At 44.8% G+C, this 23,577-nt stretch overlaps 3 protein-coding genes and 1 long non-coding RNA gene across 4 annotated transcripts; 3 read left to right on the top strand and 1 right to left on the bottom strand.

Moving 5' to 3' along the window:
* The first annotated feature begins 356 nt into the window (after positions 1-356).
* Positions 357-952, top strand: LOC136522971 (uncharacterized). Its single transcript, XR_010776032.1, has 3 exons — positions 357-491; positions 579-646; positions 744-952. It is a non-coding gene; the product is annotated as an uncharacterized lncRNA (long non-coding RNA).
* A 12,687-nt stretch (positions 953-13,639) lies between these two features.
* Positions 13,640-13,987, bottom strand: LOC136523684 (putative 12-oxophytodienoate reductase 4). The gene has a single exon (XM_066517285.1). It carries the CDS (start codon positions 13,985-13,987, stop codon positions 13,640-13,642), a length of 348 nt encoding a protein of 115 aa, XP_066373382.1.
* Positions 13,988-15,633: 1,646 nt separating this feature from the next.
* LOC136521363 (12-oxophytodienoate reductase 1-like) lies at positions 15,634-17,185 on the top strand. The gene is made up of 2 exons (XM_066515096.1): positions 15,634-15,979; positions 16,057-17,185. The coding sequence occupies exons 1-2, from the start codon at positions 15,634-15,636 to the stop codon at positions 16,836-16,838; spliced, it is 1,128 nt and encodes a 375-aa protein (XP_066371193.1). The 3' UTR covers positions 16,839-17,185.
* Positions 17,186-18,227: 1,042 nt separating this feature from the next.
* Positions 18,228-19,226, top strand: LOC136523683 (uncharacterized mitochondrial protein AtMg00810-like). The gene has a single exon (XM_066517284.1). The coding sequence runs from the start codon at positions 18,228-18,230 to the stop codon at positions 19,224-19,226; it is 999 nt and encodes a 332-aa protein (XP_066373381.1).
* The last annotated feature ends 4,351 nt before the right edge of the window (positions 19,227-23,577 follow it).

The raw sequence follows: 23,577 nt of genomic DNA, 5'->3' as shown, positions 1-23,577 counted from the left end.
TGTTACTAAATTGTTACTTGTGATTTGTGCTAGAGCTAGTATATTTGTTACTAAATTGCATTTTATATTTGTCATGATTTTGTGGTTGTGTCCTAGTTTGTCATCTATCTTTGTTAATACTGATAAACAAGTCATCCTTGCTGGCTTTACCAGTGTTGTGCATGTCTGCTTCATTTCCCAGTAGCAGTAGGTGCTGATGATGAATGTAGCTTTGGTTTCACTGCCTCACTAGGTTCTTAGGACCATACTATATCTTTTCTGTGAACCCTATTTGCTTTAGAAAACTAACAGTAAGCGAAAGGTGTCTATTTGCAGTGCCAAAGGAGCCGTAGGATAAGGTTGTCAAATTTGACTTTCATGGGTAGCCAGCAGAAATCAAGCATGGTAGTGTTGTTATAGCAGCAATAACTAGCTGCACAAACACGTCAAATCCTAGTGTTATGCTTGGTGCTGGTCTTGTAGCTAAGAAAGCCTACGAGTTGGGTCTTGAGGTTAGTCCTCTAGTAATGTAATCATGGGTTGTTATGCTGAGTGTCTTTCTGTGCTTTCTGCGGATGTGAGATGGCACTTGTTTTTAGGTTAAACCATGGGTGAAGACAAGCCTTGCCCCTGGATCAGGAGTTGACACAAAGTACTTGCTTCAGAGGTATCTTGTCATTGTTTAATAAAGAACAGTGAAACATAGAGTTTCATTGTGTATGAGATGACATGTTTTAATTGAATCTGGTGATTCCTATTTACAGTGGCCTTCAAGAATACTTGAACCAGCAAGGATTTCATACTGTTGGCTATGGCTGTACCACTTGCATTGGAAACTCTGGTGATCTCGATGAATCTGTATCAGCTGCCATTACAGAAAATGGTAAGTTAATTCTATGATGATTGACTATTTAGCTATAACAAATTTTAGTTTTTTTCTGTATGATTGGCTTATCGCTTACCTCTTTTGAACATATGTTGTTGCTGCTGTTGTTTTGTTGGGTAACCGTAACTTCGAGGGTCGTGTGCACCCTTTAACTCGGGCTAACTATCTTGCTTCGCCACCTCTTGTTGCTTATGCACTTGCTGGAAGTGTAAGTTTGTGTCTTCTCCCACATAACTTATTCTAGGGCTGTCATGGTCAATAAACTTTAGTACATCTGTGCTTCTGGTTTCAGGGTAGTAGTTAATATTAGAAGTTGTACTTTTCAGGTTGATATTGATTTTGAGAAAGAGCCCATTGGAATTGGAAAGGATGGCAAGGAAGTCTACTTCAGGGATATATGGCCCTCGATGGAAGAAATTGCACAGGGTTTTTAAGTCGTTACATCATTGCTACTTCTACATTCTAGTTTGGATAAAAAATGTGATTTGTGCCAGCACGCACCAAATTTTTGTCCTTACCATTTATAGAATAAAATTGTTTCTTGTGATTTGTGCTAACACATCTTGAACTTTGTTAATTGTGATTTGTGGCAACACACCCTTTTTTTGTCCTTGTCATTTGTGCTAGCTCACATTTTCCTTTGTTTATTGTGGTTTATGCTTGCCCAAGCCAAGTTTATGTCCTTGTCCTTTCATAGAAAAAAATTGTCTCTTGTGATTTGTGCTAACACTTCATGAACTTTGTTAATTTTGATTTGTGCCAACACACATTTCATTTTTGTCCTTGTCCTTGCATATCAATATAATATAGACCCCAGAAGCTAAACTCCTCCTTGTTATTTTATGTAGAAGTTTTTTCTATTTTTTGTGCATGATTTTTGCTCATGATAATTTCTCTATAATAGTGTACCAGTGTGATCTCCAATAGCTGCATGTGCTTATGGCACAAAAATTATCTCTTTTGATTTTTTTGTGGTAACACATCTTTCAAGTTTGTTAATTGTGATTTGTGTCAACACACCTTATTTTTGTCTTTGTCATTTCATAGAAAAAAATTGTCTCTTGTGATTTGTGCTAACACTTCATGAACTTTGTTAATTCTGATTTGTGTCAACACACATCTCATTTTTCCTCTATTCAGTGCGTGGTTGTCTCTGAATGTCAGTGCTAGTGATGCGTTGATTTACCCATTTGTGTTTGATACATTAAGTTTCAGTATATATGCTTATGCTGGACATTGCTACATTGCTGAATAGTAGTCCTGTCTCTATGAACTTGGAGCTTGCCATTTTAGAGGATATATGCTTAGTGCTGCTGTACATTTTTAGTATATTATCACCGATGTACATTTTAGTGTTGCATTTTCACAATTCAACAGTGTTTGCAATCTAAATTTACTTGAAAACTGATGTCAGTTGCAACATTTTTGATCAACTTTGCTGCAATCTTTAGTTCTTTGATCAACGCCTAGTGCTATGAATTCTTAGTTATGTGTATGGATGCAGCCTTGCAGCCACTTCATTATGGTAACTAGCTTCTTCCTTCATTGTGGCACAGAGATCTCTTTCCTATAATGAATTCTCTGGACCAGTTCGTCTTACTATTGGTGATCTCAAGCATCTTCTTGAATTGTAAGTTAAGATTAACCTATTTGCTTGATTATTTGTTGTTTCTATCCTATTCGAACCGCTGTGGTATGAGTATGAGATAATTGTCAGTGTTCACTTTGCTATGTCGGCTAGCAAAGCACACCGTGAAGCAGAAATTGTTTTTTTAATCTTTATATATGTTGCTTGTGTCCTATATGAATGTTTTTTCTGACTGAACTGATATCATCACTTCCCTAAAATTCCAATTGGTGGTGAGAATGACTGGGCAACCCCCTTCTCTGCCGTACTGCACCAACCCTTGCAGTTGAGGGCATATGGCTGCAGAGAATGGTGGGGAGACATTTACGCTGCTTGCTGCTTAAGTGCTTAATCTAGCAAAGCCAAATTTTGGATGCTTTATTTTACCAAGCCAAACTTTCGTGTAGTTTGTGTTGTTCTGCTTTGCCTATGCTGCTACATGACGTGGTGTCAATTTGCTTGATTGGTAAAATGTTCTAGAATGAGTAGGTCATAGTATTAGAGATTGGTGCAGTTTACGTTTGTCGTGTTGGGTTAAGCGAGCTAGCTACGGCCTGTGTTGCGCGCCATGGTATAGCAGCTTGAGCATTAGGGCGGTTTGTTACTGTTATTTGTGTGTAATGGTTTTTATGGTCAGCAATGGTGCTTGCTTTTTTTGCTTGGGTTAGCTCAACTATTGGATCTGATTGCTCTTGATCTATAGAACTGGTTTTTGCTTGGTGTGCTTGTTCAATGGCTTATTTGATCTATAGTTGAAGAGATACAAGGGACAATTTAAGTAGAATAGTAGGAACTCACATCTTTTAACTGTGTATTGCATATATTGTACAATAAAATGAATAAATATGTGTGCAGTATCCATTTCTTGATTGCACATTTATAAGTAGTAAATTGCACACTTAAATTATTACAATTATGGTGTTTAACATGTGCAATATCCAGTCTTTATATGTAACTTTTCCACTATTTTGTTTTCCTTTTTACATTTCATTAAGCAGGAAAAACATATGTTCAGAAAGCTTGCGCTAGGAAAACTCTTTACTCTAATAGTCCAAGTGTAGCGTCATTTAGATTGTTTGACGATGAATAATATTGCTCTAACCTGGATCAGTGCTTGTAGATGAATTATATGGCTGACTGCTTCATTTCATGCTTTGTTACCTGATTTTTGAAGGCTAATGTGCATTTAGGAAGCATGGTCTTCTAGTTTTATCATTAGTTCTATAACGTGGAGAATAGAAATATTGTACCTATTAGTTTAGTTGCATGTTTGAGGATCTGAATTCCTGCATGCTTGGTTATGCCTACTTACTTTTGGTAGCCTCATCTTGTCTTCAATAACTCATGTGTTGTTCTTGTTTCGGTCTTAATTGCAAATTATCAGTTACATAAATAGAATTGTAAATTGTTTATTGTCTCTGTGTCCATACACATCAGATTTTTGTGATTTCTTGTTTGTATGTGTTTTCGTGTGTTAGTGAGAGAGCCGCGGATGGAAATATGTGTTGTTAGTTAAGTTAATCTCCATTGCCTTCCATGATTTAGTTATAGATGACTTTCCTCCAAACAATAGAAGCCCTTCTCCTATGCTATGGACGGGACGCTCCTAGAAGGCTAGAACTGTGTTAAAATAGATCAGCATTATGTCATTGTTTGATGTTCATCAACTAGATGCTTGTGTAAATTAGTTTACAGTGGGAGAAGGTTCTGTCCCGTGCTTGCTGTCAACTAGTTGTAGTACAGTCTGTGTCTGGGATTGCTTCCTACTGTTTCTCTGTTGTGTTGCCGTCTATGACTCTATTCTCGGCTCTCGCTCAGTAATTCCAATGAGTGCCAAATGTGTGCGCCACGCTAATTTGAATCTCTGCCCGACGCACTCTGAATGCAATTTGGACATGTCGCAAGCCCTGTTGTTTTTCCTTTTTTAAATGCAATTTGGACGAGTCGCAATCTATGTTATTTTTTGTTTTCGAAAAAGAAGCTCTGCTTTGAATAACCGTTTGGTTGTCAGTTGCCAGCATTAGTGTTACCGTTTGTCACATGTGTATTGTAATTGGCTAATTGCGTTACTCGTGTTTATCCTTAAGTGAAACTTGTGAGCATTCTGATTGATCCTACAGGTGCCAGAGAAGCTCCCAGTGTCCCATGTGTTTTTAGGCAGCCAACAATCGTGTGCTGCTTCTCCTAAAGCACATGGTTTTTATCTGTTGGAATTCGTGTGTTTTTTAAGCAGCCAACAACCATGTGCTAGCTTTGGCTGAAACACGTGGTTTTTCCTATGTTGAAATCTGTGTGTTTTACATACATCTAACAACTATATGTTGACTTATGTTAAAACACACATCTGTACAGTAGACAGACTAAAAAAACACACACCAAGGTGCACCGCGGCACCTATAAGTACTCCTGGGCCTTAACCTTCCCCTTGCACAAAGCAAGAGCTAGCTAGCAGAGAGTATCCTCTCAAAAAAAACTAGCAGAGAGCAAGCACTACTGGAAACATAGACTTTGCCGAGTGCAAAATTCTTTGTCGAGTGTCAAAAATCGGGCATTCGGCAAAAAAATGCACTCGGCAAAGGACTTCTTTGCCGAGTGCCAGACTCTCGGCAAAAGCGCGGCACTCGGCATAGGCTGACCCGCGTAACGGTGTTCGGCCACGTCCTTCTTTGCCGAGTGCCTGCTATTAGGCACTCGACAAAGATTTAATTTTTTTTAAAAAAAAATTCTTTGCCGAGTGTCCCAGATCTGGCACTCGGCAAAGATTTTAAATTTGTTTAAAAATTTCTTTGCCGAGTGTCCCAGATCTGGCACTCGGCAAATATTTTTTTTAAAAAAATACTTTGCATAGTGCCCCTGGCACAGCACTCGGCAAAGATTTTTTTTAAAATGTCTTTTTTTTTAAAAAAAAAACTACTTTGCCGAGTGCCCCTGGCACGGCACTCGGCAAAGATTTAATTTTTTTAAAATGTCTTTGCCGAGTGCCCTATCAAGGCACTCGGCAAAGAGAAAATTTTTTAAAAAAATTCAAAGCCCTCTTTGCCGAGTGCCTTATCCGTGGCACTCGGCAAAGACCCCTGTGCCGAGTGCCATGCCTCGGCACTCGGCAAAGTTTTTTTTTGTTTTTGGCCTCCAAATTTTTTGTGCAGCCCTTTTAAAGAACCAGGAACTCCTAGTTAGAATTTGGGGATTTTTTATGGCTTTTTGATATATTTAGTTACTTTATTTCATTTACTTGAATTTTTTCGAAAAATATAATTTTGAACTGCACGTGGTACGAATAATAGAATTTAATGATTGAAAAAATGATAGTCATGTTACCGAGTGTAGTGTGAGGCCTATCCAGGAACGGACCCGAAATTTCGGACATCTTGTTCATGAAATATGACCGTGAACTTGCATGCGAAGTGTTTTTAAATTTTATAAAAAGCAAACGAAGTCTGAAAATTATGAAACTTGTTGAGATATCGTGATATCATATGTGGAGGCTATGATAAAAATTTCAGAAGATTTCGTGCACGTTGTGTCCGATAAAAGTCTTTGCTGAGTGCCCGATAACGGCCAAGTGACTCAAAACGGTCATTTTTTATTTTTTTACATTCCATCATGACAAATAAATTCATACAATCATATATCTCATTCATCACATATATATCCCATCCATCACATATATATCTCATCCATCCACACATCGATCCGCGCATATCACATCCATCACAATATATATCACATATATAATAACAAGTGCTCAAGTCCATCCAAATAAATCCACAAGTCCATCAAAGTCCACAAGTGCATCACAAGTATATCACATGTCCATCATCAAGTGAACAATAAATGAAAAAATACAACGTACACTCATCTCGGCCACTGCGACTGTGGTGAAGGCCCAGCTCCATCATTCGGAGGTGCATGAGGTGGATTATTCGAACCACCATCAGATGGAGACTGCACAAAGGAGTAAAGATTGCATATGAGACAAGATTATTTAGATAGCTAATCTAGGAAGGTAGAGGCCACACAAGCAAAGCACAAGCGAAAGTAAAAAACTTTCATACTTACAGGAGTAGCTGCAGCTGCAGGACGCGGAGGCGGAGGTGGAACCAACAGCCCAGCTGGTAGAGAGAAGCCCACACGTTGCTCAAGCCCTTGTAGGAATTCTGTAATGTCCGTCAGCCTCTGTGCCTGGGCCTGTCGCTCGGTCCGCTCGGCGTCCAGCTGGGCCGCCAGCTCCTGACATTGCCTTATTTCTTGTTCCAGCTGGGCCTACAATATTTCACTCCAATATTTCAGTAATGCAAAGCTAATTAAGGTGTGTAAAGATCAATGTATGACGAGTAAAACAGGAATAACCTCGAGTGCGTCGACTCGGTGCTGTGCAGCGGTCGGCCGTGTGCGAATGGCCGGGCTCTCGCTCGTGCTCCGTGCTCGGATCTAGGAGAGAGAGGGAGTAGAGGCCGTGTCGATGACGCCGTCGCCAAGCCAGAACCGTCCATGCTTCTTGCCTTGCCCTGCCCTCATGATGGCCTCTCCATCGAAGTCCTGGGTGCTCGGATCATGGTCTGACCCATGGAGCTACCTCGCCACCTTAGTGTACTCACTGATGCGGGAGTGGACGCTCGGGTTCGTGTATGCCTCGGGCGGGTCCTCCAGGTTGAAGGAGATGTCGAACATCGCATTGCCCTTGTGGGCCATACACCATGCCTAGAAGTCTGAGCAAGCCTGACCACTATGTGACGCCGACTGCGAGAAAGACAGCACGATGATTAGAAATCAGGCAGAACTGAGCGTCACAATAGATAAATGAATTCGCGTACCCATGCTTATTTGTATCCGGCGAGGCTATGGCTGCCTTGATGGTGTGCTGGACCTTGCATCTACATACAACGATCCCGGGCATCCCTATGCATCTTGATGTACTCCTCCGTGAACCACCTCTCCACCATCATCGCCCAACACTCGGGATATGCTTGGCACCACTAGGGAATCATCTACACGTCATCAAGTATTGGATATATAAGAAGATCAAATTAAACCAACTTAATCTCAAAATGAATCAATATTGATGTTCTTCATTTACCTCAAGGTACTACTCCCGGGTCAGTTGCATCTCTCTTGCATCTTTCTTGGTTTTCCTCTCTCCAAGCTTTGACCCATAGTAGGTTACGATGGCCTGGATGCGCACCTCATGATGCATGTCGAAGACGAGTTTTTTATAGGCTTTGGTAGTCACCTGCTCCGCCCTGGCCTCAAATCCCTCATCGCATCTATAATAAGTCTGCATACAAAAGTGATGTATCTATTCATTATTTCAAGAAAAGTCCAATGAATGCGACATATTGAGCAATGTTGTGCGAGGAGACTTACCCAAAGCTCTGCCTTCACCCACGCCGCCTTGTTGGGGTACTCCACATCGGTGGCGATGGCGTAGTGGTCAAACAAGTAGGCCGGCTTCGTCTTCGATGCGTACGTGACAATGCCGATGAAGTGTTGCCTGCACAGAAGACCCAGGATGCCATTGACTAGCCGTGCGTTACCACCCGACACAACCACCCAGTTCCTGCACAAGTGATTAAGAAAAATTATTAGTTTTTTTTCATCATATCATATGAAGTAGTGGTGATAACATATAAAGTTACTTACTTTTGCCCTTCAGGGTGAATCACTGGGCGTTGGTGAGGAAGCAGAACATGTGGGAGGCTCGCGGGACCACGCAAGTAGACACTCGAAGAGGAGTCGGAGGAAGCGGAACCCGTGCCTACCGCCTCCAACTTGTCGTCCTCGTGCAGCCCCTCCTTGTCTGTCTGCCGAACCAGCTCATCGTCTGACTCATCCACGAGCGCCAACTCCTCCTCCGGCTCCTCATGCGGCGTGGGAGGAGACGACCCCCTCCTACGTCTGGCGCTCCTCCTCCTCCTCCTGTCCAATCCCTCCGCCACCCCTCCTCCTGCAGCCAGCGTGGTCTTTGGTAAATTGAGTTCACGGACCTATGACGGTCGCCCGCCATCTTTGTTCAATCACCTGCAACAAAAAAGAAAAACAAGACGTAATTAGAAATAGGTGCAAAAATGAACAAAACATAATTACAAAAAACATAGTATTACATGTATTAGAAATAATCTTCATGATTGAGATTAGCTAGATCATAGGTCTCGTCATCACTATCAACATTGTCCAACTCATCAACACTATCCGAAGGAGAAATGTTGTCTTCATTGTCATTGCCTAAACGTAATCGCTCAAGCATTTGTATGTCCTTCAGATTTCGCACCTCATCTCCAGCGTCCTCGTCATCATCCCTTTCATTGTCTACTTCCATTCCTATCTCTTCAGTTAAGTCTATGTCAAACCTCCCTTGTAGTTCGTCTTCTTGATAGAACTCTCCATCATATGTGTTTGGGTTGAAGTTGTAATCTTCATCGTTTGGGACAGGTAGTTTACCGTGTGGCGATACCTTGTGCACAATAAACCAACCCTTAAGATGCTCGGCATCTTTTCACGCGTATGACGTATAATAAACCTAGACGGCCTATTGAGCCACAATGTAGACATCTTTTCCTGGATAGACGGAATCCTATCGAATTTCGACTAGCCCAAGCTTAGGGGTCCGTCTCGTTACTCCAGGATGAAACCAGTGGCATTGGAATATGACAGGAGTAAGAGGTTTGGAACCATAGAATGATAGTTCATAGATTTATTCAATTCTTCCATAATAGTCGAGTCCATCAGTGCCGGGCGTAACAACTCCGCTGTTTGTGGTTTTTCGATTGGGCCGACTCTACTCGTAGCTTGCCGTGCGAAAATGATATCCATTCACGTCATAACTGGTAAATGACTTGACCCTAACATCATAGCTATTTGCAACCTGTCTCAGCTCGTCACTTATAGACACATCAGTTTGGGCTTTCTGTTTGAACCAACAAATGAAATCAGGGCTCCCTGGTCCCGCACCCTGTGAAAGAAGGGTATCATTTTCTTACGAGGTAGGTTACCTTGATCCATGCTAGGATTGACGAAGAAATTCCCTGTACCAACAAGAAACAAGGGGGTTGGATGAAGAAACAAGGACATACAACAAAATGAAACAAGTTCGTTCAGAACTTACCCAATGAACGGCTGCACCTCGACAAGGTTGGTCAACACATATAGCATGATACTACACCACTCTTCATTTTTCAATTGCTTAATGGTTGATGCACTTGCGCTTTCTGAGTTGCCCTTGGAAAAGGCTGAGGTTCGATTCATTTTCGCCAGCATTATAACGAGGGGGTGGATTATAAACGCTAGGAAGTTTCTCAGTGTAGTATTTCTCTGTGAAGTTTGACACCTCCTCTAGAATGTATGCCTCTGCAATGGAAGCCTCAATTTTGGCTTTATTTCTACATTTTTTGCGAAGAGTCTTCAGACATCTCTCGATTGGATAGCACCAATGGTTCTGCATGGGACCCCCATCCGTGCCTCATACGGGAGGTGCACAATCAAATGCTGCATCGGCAAGAAGAAGCTGGCTGGAAAGATCTTCTCCAACTTACAGAGCAATACGGGTGCCGCTCTTTCCAAGTCATCAATGACAGTCCGAGAGAGCTCCTTGGCACAAAGCTAGCGAAATAAGTAGCTCAACTCTGTCAGCACTTGCCAGACATGCTCCGGGACATAGCCTCGAACCATTGCCGGAAGAAGCCGCTCAATCCATATGTGGTAGTCATGACTCTTCATCCCGTTTACTCGCAGAGTGCCTAAGTTCACTCCCCTCTTTAGATTCGCTGCATACCCATTAGGGAACATTAGCGTCTTGATCCATTCAAGTACTTCCCTCCTTTGGTCCTTTTTCAAGACAAAATCGGCCTTAGGCTTCTCCAGGTCTTGCCACGACTAGGAGGCTGCATCTCTTGATTTGGTCTATCGCACAACATTGCTAGGTCCACTCTAGCCTTAGGGTTATCCTTAGACTTTTCAGTGTCCATGAGTGTTGCCCAAAGTGCCTCGGCGACATTCTTTTCAGTGTGCATTACATCAATGTTATGTGGTAGAAGGTCATCGAAATAGGGGAGCCTCGTCATGCCCGAGATATGAATCCACATATGTTGCTCACCATATCCCACAAAACCACCTTGTTCATTGGGCATGAGAGCATCTATCTGAGCATGAACCTCGGCACTAGTCATCATCTGTGGTGCAGGGTTTGTCACTTTGACACCTTTCATAAAGTTTTTGATGTCTTGTCTGAATGGATGGGCAAGAGGTAGGAATTGATGATGTCTGTCGAATGACGAATACTTACCACCCTTCTGCAACCAAATGAACCTCACACCTTCCTTGCATATTGGGCATGAGAACTTCCCGTGAACACACCAGGCGCAGAATATCCCATATGCTAGGAAGTCATGCAGGGAGTACTGGTACCAAACGTGCATTTTGAAGGTTGTCTTTGTAGCTCGATCGTATGTCCATACCCCCTTCGTCCCAAGCATGGACCAATTCATCAAACACGGGCTCCATGAACACACCCATATTACTCCCTGGGTGTCTAGGAATTATCAACGACAAGAATACGTTATGTCATTGAAAGGAGACACCGGGGGGAGATTAAGGGGGATAATGAAGATGGGCCAACATTTGTATGGGGCAGACATCATTCCATAAGGATTGAACCCATCTGTTGCCAGCGCGACACGTACATTACGAGCTTCATCTGCTTTGTCATGATGTTTGTCATTAAAGCAGATCCAAGCTTCACCATCGGATGGATGTACCATCTTGTCAAGATTGTACCGTTTGCCATTTTTGTGTCATGTCATCTGTTTCGTGGATTCCTCGGTCATGTATAGCCGTTGGATCCTCAGTAGGAACGGAAGGTACCATAGGATTTTCATGGGGATCGTAAGTTGCCTTTTCTGGCCATCATCAGAGTCTACCTCTAGGTACTTGGAGGATTTACACTTTGGACAGAACTTTGCATGCTCGTGTTCTTTCCTAAATAGGGCGCACCCCTTCGGACAAGCATGTATCTGCTCATACGGCATCTTAAGTGCACGAAGGAGTTTCTGTGACTCGTACATGCTCTTTGGCAGAATGCGGCCCTCCGGAAGCAGGGTGCCAATCATGGCCAACATCTTATCGAAGCCAGGTCGACTCAAGTTTAACTCAGACTTCAACCCCATTAAGCGTCCAATGGCATCCAGTTGAGACACCGTTGACCGATCGTGAAGGGGTTTCTGTGCCGAGTCCATCACTTCGTAGAACGTCTATGCAACTGCCTCCATCTCCTCCTTCTCACATCCCTCATCGAACTATCCTTGGTGAAAGTCATCTAACATGTCCGCTACCCCGGCATCAACATCAAAAGCCTCCACCCGTGGTCTCACCACCTCCTCTCTCATACGATGGACTTCACCATGGTGGACCCACCGGGTGTAGTCCGGTGTAAATCCATTCTTCACAAAATGTTTACCCATTTCCACCTTGTTTACCCTTCTCCTGTTTCCACATTTGCTACAGGGACACAAAACTAGGCAATGTCCTTTAGCAGCCTTGCCAAATGCACTGTTCAAGAAAGCATCGGTCTTGTTCATCCATTCCGTGGTGTAATCACTCTGACTTCTCCAATCCATGTACATCCACTAACGGTCATCCATCCTCTAACATATGTATCAGTGAGTAATGTAACCATCAATTGCATCTACATGGTGTTCCTACTGTCTAATAGGTGAGGATAGGTCCTAATCCCACCTGTGGATGTGTAGATGAGGTTAGTTTCCATGCTCTACTCCTATCCGAGATAGAATTTTGGCAGCACCTTCCCACTGTTCTCTAGATACACGTCCTGCCAAAGAAGAGTGCGTATCCAGAGAACAACATGGAGGTAATGCCGAAACTCTGTCTCGGACCGGAGCAGACCATGGAAACTAACCCATCTACGCATCCGCGGGCTGTCCAAAAAACGTGGACAATCCAAAACAGATACAGTCATAGATATGCAAAGATCTGCATACCTCTAACCGTATCTCTTTCGAATGGGAGACGTTGTATCAGATATCACATGTGGAGATGTCCTGGTTTATAAGCATCGTACATGACAACGTGCACCAAACCTTCTCAAATTTTTATCATAGCCTCCACATACGATATCACGACATCTCAACAAGTTTCATGATTTTTGGACTTCGTTTGCTTTTTATAGAATTTAGAAACACTTCGCATGCAAGTTCGCGGTCATGTTTCGTGAACAAGATGTTCGAAATTTCGGGTCCGTTCCTGGATACGGCCTCACACTACGCTCAGTAACATGACTATCATTTTTGAATCATTAAATTCCATTATTCGTACCACGTGCAGTTCAAATTTGTATTTTTCAAAAAAATTCAAGTAAACGAAATAAAGTAACTAAATATATCAAAAAGTCACAAGAAATCCCCAAATTCTAACTATGAGTTCCTAGTACCTTAAAAGGGCTGCACAAAAAATTTGGAGGCAAAAAAAAATTCTTTGCCGAGTGCCGGGAGATGGCACTCGGCAAAGGGGATCTTTGCCGAGTGCCAAGAATAAGGCACTCGGCAAAGAGGGTTTTCAATTTTTTTTAAAAAAAATCCGTCTTTGCCGAGTGCCTTCCCAGGGGCACTCGGCAAAGACATTTCGAAAAAAAAATTCTTTGCCGAGCGCCGTGTCAGGGGCACTCGGCAAAGTATTTTCCGAAAAAAAATCTTTGTCGAGTGCCGATCTGGGACACTCGGCAAAGATTTTTTTTTAAAAAAAACCTTTACCGAGTGCCAGATCGGGGGCACTCAACAAAGTATTTTCCAAAAAAAAACTTTGCCTAAAAAGAGTGCCAGATCTAGGACACTCGGCAAAGAAAATTAAAAAAAACCTTATTTGCCGAGTGCCTAACAGCAGGCACTCAGCAAAGGACGTGGCCGAACACCGTTACGCGGGGGAGCCTATGCCGAGTGCCGTGCTTTTGCTGAGAGCCTAGCACTCGGTAAAGAAGTCCTTTGCCGAGAGCCTTTTTTCTGTCGAGTGCCCGACACTCGGCAAAGAGCTCTTTGTCGAGTGCAATTCTTTGCTGAGTGCGGCACTCGGCAAAGAAGGTCTTTACCGAGTGCTCGATTTTTGACACTCGGCAAAAAAATTTGCACTCGGCAAAGATTCCGTTTCTAGTAGTGCATGTAGTCGGCGAGTGCCACAGGGTCGGAGTCTACGCAGTCCATGTAGTCAAGGAATGGAGAAAGCCTGATACCCACACGATGAGCACCAACCTCACAGACCACGGCGTCGACCACCTCGACCGTGAAGCGGCACCGATTCTTGAGGCTTCCGTCATACTCATCGTCACGGTCGTTGGCGCTATCCTTCATCAACTGCTCGAGGAGGTACCTGTTTGCGCCATGGATCTCCACTCCATCGAACCCGGCTTCGATGGCATTCCGCGCGGCGCGCCTAAAGTCATCGACAATACGAGGGATCTCGTCCTTCCGCAGCCGCCGTGGCTTGGAGTACACCATGCCAGGCTCTGCATCAGGGGAGATTTGCTTGTCCGTGCTCGCGATGGGCGCCTGTCCGTTAGGCTGAAAATCTCACGCCGCGTGGCTCCCCCATCCAGCGCCGTGCTCCTATCCCACACCGCACCCCCTCCATCGCTGCACCATGCTCCATCCCCTGTCGTACCCGCTGCAGCTTGCTGCGCGCCGGGTGCTCTGGTTGGGTGTTGTTGAGGTGTCGTCGCCGCTGCCGTTCCCCACCAGAAGGTTGTGGTCGTTGTCGACGCCGTGACGCACGACCTCGGCAAGGAGATGTTGCGATGAAAGCGTATGTTGCAAGCGTATGTTTCAAGTGTTTCAAATATTTCAAAGGTATGTTGTAATTGTTTCATATGGATATTGCAAAAGTAGATCGTGGATGTTGCACATGTTGCTAGTGTTTCAGGGGCATGTTGCAAGTGTTTCAGAGGTGTTGTTCAAAATGTTTCATCTATTCTAGACGTATGTTGCAAGCATTCCGATCTGGATGTTGCATATGTTTCACACATATATTGCAAGAATATGATCCAAATGTTTCAGCCGTTTCAGTCCTATGTTGCAGTAAGTGTTTTCATGTTGCAAGTTGCAAGTGTTTTTATCTGATGTTGCATATGTTTCATATATATGTTGCAAGTGTATGTTCTAGATGTTTCATCTGTTTCATACGGATGTTGCATTCAAGTGTTTCGTGTTGTTCTAAGAGTCAAGGGGCGTGGTGAGTGATGGTGGCACGGCATGGCGCTGGGAAACGATGGACGCCGTGAGCTGGGGCCAGCGGACAGGGTGCACGGTGTGCTGGTGTCATGTGGACGGGGTGCACTGTTGGCCGCCGGTCGGGGCACGACTGGGGCGGGGTGTGTGTTTGTGGGATAGGGTGAACAGCCTCGAATCGAGACGAACAGGGCGGGCTGCGCGTGCGAGACGAGTCGTGTGGACGCGTGGGCGCTACAACAGGATGGGTGCGCGTGCGGGTCGAGAATAAAATCAGTGCATGGGGGTAAGCTGTGCGGGCTTCCGGACTCGTCCTCGCGCCAGACGTCCGGGGGCTGGTCATTTGTTTAAGTACTATATATAATGGCGTGAACATATAATAGAACATAGAAGTCATTACCGGTTTGTTTTAGTTTGGGTCATTGGACTTCCGGGGCTGTCCTAGCCGCACGGTCCGCACAGATGATCCGCCAAGGATTTAAAGATGGGTACGTGTAGCATTACGTAGTACAGTAGTAGTAGATAAGCTGCCTCGCTCACCTCTACTCGGTCTCCTCCTGATGACTGGCGCTTCAGAGTCAGCAGTCCGCACTGCATCCACCATCCATTCGTCCGTCAACGGCCACAACAAATAACAAACTCATGGATGACGGACAACAAATAACAAACTAATGGATGACGGAAGTGGTGACGACTTTCGACGACGGGTCGGCCGTTGGAGTACAGGAAGCCGAGTAAACGAGAAATATGGGAGCTAGCCGCCGGAGGCAATGAGCTATTGGTTGGAGCAACGTATAAATTTCCGTCGAAAGATGAGGCAGGGGCAGAGCAAAACCAAACAGGAATAGCTTTGACGCAAGCAAGCAAGCAGCAGAGGCAAAGCAAAAGCAAGGTAGCAGTTTGAGTACGTACAAGCAAAGATGGGGCACCAAGAACAAGAAGTGATCCCGCTGATGACGCCGTACAAGATGGGGCAGCTCGAGCTTTCCCACCGTGTGGTGCTCGCGCCGATGACGCGGTGCCGGGCCTACGGGAGCATGCCGCAGCCGCACGCCGCCGTGTACTACTCGCAGCGCGCCACCAGGGGCGGCCTGCTCATCACCGAGGGCACGAGTGTGTCTGCCACCGCGCAGGGCTTCCCGGGGTCCCCTGGCATCTGGACGCAGGAGCAGGTCGCGGCGTGGAAGCCCATTGTCGACGCTGTCCACCGCAAGGGCGCGCTCTTCTTTTGCCAGATTGCGCACGCCGGAAGGGCCTCAACCAACGGTACGTGATCGAGCGCAAGTTTAGTATCAGCTCGTTTGAGTGATCCCGTTGCTAATCCCTTTGTGAACCACTGGCAGATTTTCAGCCAGACGGTCAAGCGCCCATCTCGAGCACGGACAAGCAGCTCCCCCCTGACGCCGAGTCTGGCACGGTGTTCTCCAAGCCACGCCGGCTGCGGACCGACGAGATCCCAGGGATCGTCGATGACTTCAGACGTGCCGCAGGGAATGCGATTGAGGCCGGGTTCGACGGCGTGGAGATCCACGGAGCACATGGATTCCTCCTGGAGCAGTTCATGAAGGATGGCGCCAACGACCGCACCGACAAGTACGGTGGCAGCGTGGAGAACCGGTGCCGCTTCGTGGTTGAGATCATCGACGCTCTGGTCCATGAAGTCGGTGCGAATCGGGTTGGCATTAGGCTTTCCCCTTTCGCGGATTACATGGACTGTGCGGATTCCGACCCCTCGGCACTCGGCGACTACATGGTGCGGCAGCTGAACAAGCATGAGGGTTTTCTCTATTGCCACATGGTAGAGCCTCGGATGTCCATCGTCGATGACCGTAGGCAGATTCCGCATAGACTCCTACCATTCAGGACGGTGTTCAATGGCACCTTCATCGTCGTTGGTGGTTATGACAGGGAGGAAGGAAACAAGGTGGTTGCCGAGGGCTACGCGGACCTCGTCGCATACGGAAGGCACTTCTTGGCCAATCCGGACCTAGCTAAGAGGTTTGAGTTAGATGTGACCCTGAACAAGTATGATCGCTCCACCTTTTACACACAAGACCCTGTCATTGGCTATACAGACTATCCTTTTCTTAGCGACGACAGCAAAGACTTACCTGCTCAAGATTAATTGTATGGATGATCGGTTTAATCACAGCTGGTGCACGAGATCGATACTACTCTATCCATTACAAAATATATGTAAGGTGCATTGTTTTTGTTTTAAGTTATTTTTTTTATGTTTGACCAAATTTATAAAAAGTACAATAAACACTATAAAGACATTGCAAATGTGACTATAGTTGTTCAGGGTGGAATTTGATGTTGCAAATGTCAAAATTAAAGAAGTTTTACTTATTCTTTCTATTCTTTTTTAAAAGAGTTCTGTATTGCTGTTTAGATTGCAGCAGTGAGATACAAATACAATTGCAGTGGAGTTGTATCTGTTAGCATATTAAGAGTTGTAGAGTTATAGTCTCTTTATTTCCCATCTCTTTGTATTCCCTTGTACTCTCTAACCTTGACTTCCTGTCAGAGTTTGACTATGTGTCTAGCCCTGTTCCTTCACCCATTGTTGCAGGTACTGGTGTTGCAGGTACTGGAGTCCCAGGACCTGGTGTGGCCGGCTCTGGATTACCTCCCGCTGCACCCGATGCCTCTCGGGTTGTTGCCAGCGGGAACTTGGACCACCCTGCTGGATCTTTAGAGGGTGCTGGAGGAGGTTCTTCGGCCGGTGCTGGACCTCGGTCGCCCTCAGTAGCGGCCTCTGGGTCGCCCCCAGCAATGGCATCCAGCGCCGCCAGCGCTCGTGGTGGCGTTGTACCCTCGCCTAGTGCTGTGCCTGCGGCGGGGCTCTCTTCCACAGGGTGCCATTCGAATAACACCTGCTGCAAATGATCATGTCATGGTTACTCAAGGCAAGCAAGGTTTTCGACAGCCCAGGACACCTATGAATCTGCAGGCCACTATTTTGTCTTCTGTTCCGAAGACCTACCGTGGTGCTTTGGCCGATCCAAATTGGCGCGATGCTATGCAAGAGGAATTCACAGCCCTCCAAGCAAATCATACATGGGATCTTGTTCCTCCTCCTCCTGGCACTAATATTGTTACAGGCAAGTGGGTCTATAGGCACATATTGCATCCGGATGGCACACTGACTGTTACAAAGCTTGTTGGGTACTTCGAGGCCTTACACAGCGTCCTGGCATTGATTTTGGTGAGGCATTCAGAACAGTTCTTTCTCTAGCAGTCTCTCACAACTGGGCGGTCCACCAATTAGATGTCAAGAATGCTTTTCTTCACGGCATTTTGGAAGAAACAGTTTACTGTGCACAACCGTCTGGGTTCATTGATTCTTCCAAGCCTGACCATGTGTGCCATCTTAATAAGTCACTCTATGGTTTAAAACAGGCACCCCGAGCTTGGTACAGCAGGTTTGCTTCCTTTATATATACGTTCTATTGGATTTTTGGGAGCAAAATCGGATACCTCTCTCTTTATTCTTCGGCGCGGTTCCGACATGGCATACTTGCTTCTTTATGTTGACGATATTATATTGAGTGCCTCTTTTGGAGATCTCCTATGTAGCATTGTGGCTTCTCTTACAGCGGAATTCTCCATGAAGGATCTCAGGCTTTTGCATCATTTTCTTGGGACGACTGTCTCCAGGAGTTCCACTGGTATGTTTCTCTCCCAGTGGCACTATATCCTTGAACTCTTGGAACATGCTGGCATGACTGGATGCAAACCTTGTTCCACCCCGATTGACACTAATGCCAAGCTCTCCGCTGATGGACCTCCTGTTGCCAACGTCACTGATTACTGGGCTCTCGCTGGTGCATTACAGTACCTCACTTTTACTCACCCCGACATCTCCTATGCTGTGCAACAGATTTGTCTTTATATGCATGATCCTCGTGAGCCAAATCTTGCCTTGATTAAGCGTGTTCTCCGCTACATCAAGGGCACCTTGGACTATGGTTTGCAGTTACTTCGCTCCTCCACTTGTGACCTTGTGGCATATTCAGATGCTGACTGGGCAGGTTGTCCGGATACTCGCCGTTCTACCTCGGGTTATGCTATCTTTTTGGGCGATAATTTGGTCTCCTGGTCTTCAAAGCACCATCACACCGTGTCTCGCTCCAGTGCAGAGGCCGAGTATAGAGCTGTCGCTAATGCCGTGGCAGAAATCTCATGGCTCTGCCAATTACTTCAGGAGCTTCATTTCTGTCCCCGGCGTTCTTTTATGGTTTTTTGTGATGATGTTAGTGCAGTTTATCTCTCAACCAATCCAGTGCAACATCAGCGCACTAAACATGTTGAGATCGATCTTCATTTCGTAAGGGACAAAGTTGCTACAGGGGAAATTCGCGTTCTTCATTTGCCCTCTACATCTCAATATGCGGATGTGTTCATCAAGGGTCTTCCTACTTCCATATTTACAGAATTTCGCTCCAGTTTGAATGTCTCCACTCCGGATCAGTGTCGACGTTCCAACTGCGGGGGGCGGTGGGGTTAGCATATTAAGAGTTGTAGTCTCTTTATTTCCCATCTCTTTTGTATTCCCTTGTACTCTATATAAACCCACATGAGATTAATGGAAAGTGAGTTGAGTTATTCCTCCAATTATTCTCCAACAGTATCGCACACGTTACGTGCCTTTTATTTATCTGGTTGGGGGTGGTTCATATGAGCATGCTCCCAGTGTTTGGTTCAGGGACACGTGATTCCCTCTAGATTCGGGACATTTCCATCCCTAAAAAATATCCGGGCCAACTCATCTCTCACATTGTCTCCTTAGCACGCATGCCGAACTCGCCGTCCTATTCCCGGTTGCGGTTAGACATGGGCAAGCTGCCCTTGACCTGTTAGTGTCTGACCTCACCCTAGCAGCGGCCGGATAGGGGCAGGCTGCCCTCGACATAGTGGCTCTCGATCATTGGCAAAACCACCCTGGACTGGGTGGTGACCAACTATGCGTGAGCCACAGTTGCCCCAGTGATGCCCAAGAACAAACAGAGCAAGGTTGTAAGGAAGAAAACTATAAAAAAGCATTACCGGTAAAAGATAATGAAAAATAAGAATTCTCATGTGCTCCATTGTAGTACCTTCACCCAATCATGCAAGAAACATACTAATATGCTCGATTGTGTCTTTATTATCTTCACCACTATTGTAAAAGTCGGTACTCTACAATCATCGAGAACTCTCATGTGTATAAAGGACAGTTCATACGCCAAGACACAGACATGCCGGACGTCAAAGCGATGATGAACGTGCACTGAACACAGTCAGGTCGTGGTGCAAGGCGACGGTGAAAGGTTTTAGTATGGCTAGAGGGGGGGTGAATAGCCTATTTCAGAATCTACAAATCAACTAGAGCAATTTGATTAGTATGACAAAAGGAGAAATGCAAACTTGCTCTACCTCTACAAGGGTTGCAAGCCACCTATCCAATAATTCTAGTTGCAATGATTACTAGACACACAACTTGCTATGATACTACTCACTAAGAGCTCTCAATCTTGCTACACTAAAGAGCTCCACTAGATGAACTTAAATAACAAATCAAGCTCTCAATTCTAGTTACACTAAAGAGCTTGCCACAACTAGTTTGCAAGAATATAAAAGAGTGAGTAAGATGATTATACCAACGTGTAGAGGGATGAACCAATCACAAGATGAAGATTAAGCCAATCACCGGGAGAATGCAAATGACAAGAGACAACCGATTTTTCTCCCGAGGTTCACGTGCTTGTCAACACGCTAGTCCCCGTTGTGTCGACCAACACTTGGTGGTTCGGCGGCTAAGAGGTGTTTCACAAACCTCGTCCACACGATTGGACACCGTAAGAACCTACCCACAAGTGAGGTAACTCAATGACACGAGCAATTTACTAGAGTTACCTTTCGGCACTCCGCCGGGGAAGGTACAACTCCCCTCACAATCACCAGAGACGGCCACGAACAATCACCAACTCGTGCCGATCCTCCACCGCTTCACCGAGCCGTCTAGGTGGTGGCAACCACCAAGAGTAACAAGTGAATCCCACAGCTAAACACGAATGGCAAGTGCCACTAAATGCAATCACTCAAGCAATGCACTTGGATTCTCTCCCAATCTCACAAAGATGATGAATCAATGATGGAGATGAGTGGGAGGGCTTTGGCTAAGCTCACAAGGTTGCTATGTCAATGAAAATGTGCAAGAGATTGAGCTTGAGCCGGCCATGGGGCTTAAAGAGAAGCCCCCACGAAATAGAGCCGTTGTACCCCTTCACTAGGTACTGATCGGGGTGACCGGACGCTCCGGTCCAGTTGACCGGACACTGGATCCAGCATCCGGTCATCCGATGTAAGCCACATGTCAGTCTGAGTTAAACCTGAGCCGCCAGATTTCAACGGCTATGAACGACCGGACGCTCCGGCACAAGTGACCGGACGCTCAGACCCCAGTGTCTGGTCGTTTCCAGTAAGCTCCCAAAACCGACTTATGCTAACTAGACGCGTCCGGTCATGCTCGACCGGACCCTGCCAACGTCCGGTCACGCTGTGACTACTTACTGTGCCATTCGACAACTCGACCGGACGCAGTCCTTCAGCGTCCGGTCGCTGGGTGATCCAGCGTCCGGTCAGTTGACCGACGCCAGCATCTTTGCGACCAACTCCATTTCACTTCAAACTTCTTCACCCTTGCTCATGTGTGCCACCCACCAAGTGTATCACCTTGTGCACATGTGTTAGCATATTTTCACGAATATTTTCAAGGGTGTTAGCACTCCAGTAGACCCTAAATGCATATGCAATGAATTAGAGCATCTAGTGGCACTTTGATAACCACATTTTGATACGAGTTTCACTCCTCTTAATAGTACGGCTATCTATCCTAAATGTGATCACAGTCACTAAGTGTCTTGATCACTAAAACAAAATGGCTCATATGGTTTATACCTTTGCCTTGAGTTTTTTGTTTTTCTCTTTCTTCTTTCCAAGTCCAAGCACTTGATCATCACCATGGCATCATCTTCATCATGCTATGATCTTTGTTTGCTTCGCAACTTGGAGTGTGCTACCTATCTCATGAACACTTGATAAACTAGGTTAGCACTTAGGGTTTCATCAATTAACCAAAACCAAACTAGAGCTTTCAATCTCCCCCTTTTTGGTAATTGATGACAACCCTTACACAAAGATATGAATTAAAGTTCAATTGAATCCATGTTGCTTGTCCAAGCATATTTACCATGTGTAAAGGAATATGGACAAGTTTCATGAATTCCATATGGTAGCAATTGCTCCCCCTATATATGTGCCAAGAGTTTGGATTGTAGCTTGCACATATGCTTAGATAGGAAATATAGGAGTCAATTTCTACCAAATGATGCTAAGGTATAAGAGATGGACCTTTGAAGCATGATACCAATCGGAGTGCACCAATATACCATCCTTAGCACCATTAGTAACTAGATATACACACAAAAACTAGAATACCCCATGAGATCAACATTAAAAGTAAGGGTCTAGTTTTCATAATGTGAGCATGAGTCTAGTTACTTAGCCTATGCATGCTAGTTTTTTATTTTATCACTCAAACCTATAGCTAGCATACACCATACAAGCATGGATATTGAAATTTAAAACTTGTGCTATGCAAGCAAACATATGAAATGCACATCAAAATGCAACATACAAGTTTATAAGCTTGCTCCCCCTACTTGTGTGCTCAAAATTTTAAATTTTAATTGATCCCTTTCCTTTATCATATCTCTCCCCCTATGTCAAATACTCCCCTATTACTCATATCTTTGTTTCTCTCCCCCTTTATCAACAATTAGCACAAAAGGTGAGCTCAAATTATAGATAGGTTGGGGTGAAAACATGTGAAATAAGGATCATTTTCCCAATTTAGTTCAATCTAGATTACTTGCAAAAGATATTTAACTCGGTTTGATCCAAGGACAAGCTTCTTCACACCTCCAAGTAAGGGTTATCTTGTACCATGTTGAGTTAAACACTTATAGCTCATTTTCTAAATCAAACACTAGGTTTACAAGCCCACAAACATGTCATATGCTACCACTAGATCATTTCAATCATACAAGCAATAGTGGTACCATACAAGCATCAAATTCATTTGATTTTCATGAATGAGCCTATTCAAATGTGAAACATGTCTAGATGCACTAATCATGTCCTTAGCAAGGATGTATGCCATGCCAATCAACTTTTACCTTGGATTGCTCGAAGGAGAGGCATGTCATATAATTGAGGGTGCATCAACACATATTGGAGAAGTCAAGTATGTTCAATTCATTCCTTAGCTTGCAAAACCTCTTCTCATCAAGTGGCTTTGTGAATATGTCGGCAAGTTGATCTTTGGTGCCCACACTCTCTATGCAAATGTCCCCTTTTTGTTGGTGATCTCTTATGAAGTGATGACAGACATCTATATGCTTTGTTCTTGAGTGTTGAACCGGGTTGTTGGTGAGCTTTACGGCACTTTCATTGTCACATAGCAATGGCACATGCTTGAACTTGATTCCAAAGTCACTCAAGGTAGCCTTCATCCAAAGTAATTGAGCACAACAACTACCGGCCGAAATGTACTCCGCTTCGGCGGTTGAAAGTGCTACACTATTTTGCTTCTTTGATGACCAAGACACAAGTGATCTTCCCAATAGTTGACATGTGCCCGATGTGCTCTTTCTCTCAACTTTGCATCCCGCATAATCGGAATCCGAATATCCAATCAACTCAAATCTTGCTCCTTTGGGATATTATAATCCAACATGTTGTGTATGCTTCAAGTACCTCAATATTCTCTTAGTTGCCATCAAATGACTTTCTCTTGGTGAGGCTTAAAATCTAGC

Source organism: Miscanthus floridulus, chromosome 18 (assembly GCF_019320115.1).
Source record: "Miscanthus floridulus cultivar M001 chromosome 18, ASM1932011v1, whole genome shotgun sequence".
NCBI classification, from domain to species: domain Eukaryota; kingdom Viridiplantae; phylum Streptophyta; class Magnoliopsida; order Poales; family Poaceae; genus Miscanthus; species Miscanthus floridulus.
The sequence above is the reverse complement of the archived record's forward strand: the minus strand, read 5'-3'. Positions and strand labels throughout refer to the sequence as shown.

What these genes read in the sequence shown, in the direction of transcription:
- LOC136523684 (XM_066517285.1), bottom strand. Translation starts at nt 13,987, where the DNA reads ATGGTGTACTCCAAGCCACGGCGGCTGCGGAAGGACGAGATCCCTCGT.
- LOC136521363 (XM_066515096.1), top strand. Translation starts at nt 15,634, where the DNA reads ATGGGGCACCAAGAACAAGAAGTGATCCCGCTGATGACGCCGTACAAG. An exon ending in CGGAAGGGCCTCAACCAACG is followed by an intron (nt 15,980 to 16,056) that starts GTACGTGATCGA and finishes AACCACTGGCAG; the next exon opens with ATTTTCAGCCAGACGGTCAA.
- LOC136523683 (XM_066517284.1), top strand. Translation starts at nt 18,228, where the DNA reads ATGGCATACTTGCTTCTTTATGTTGACGATATTATATTGAGTGCCTCT.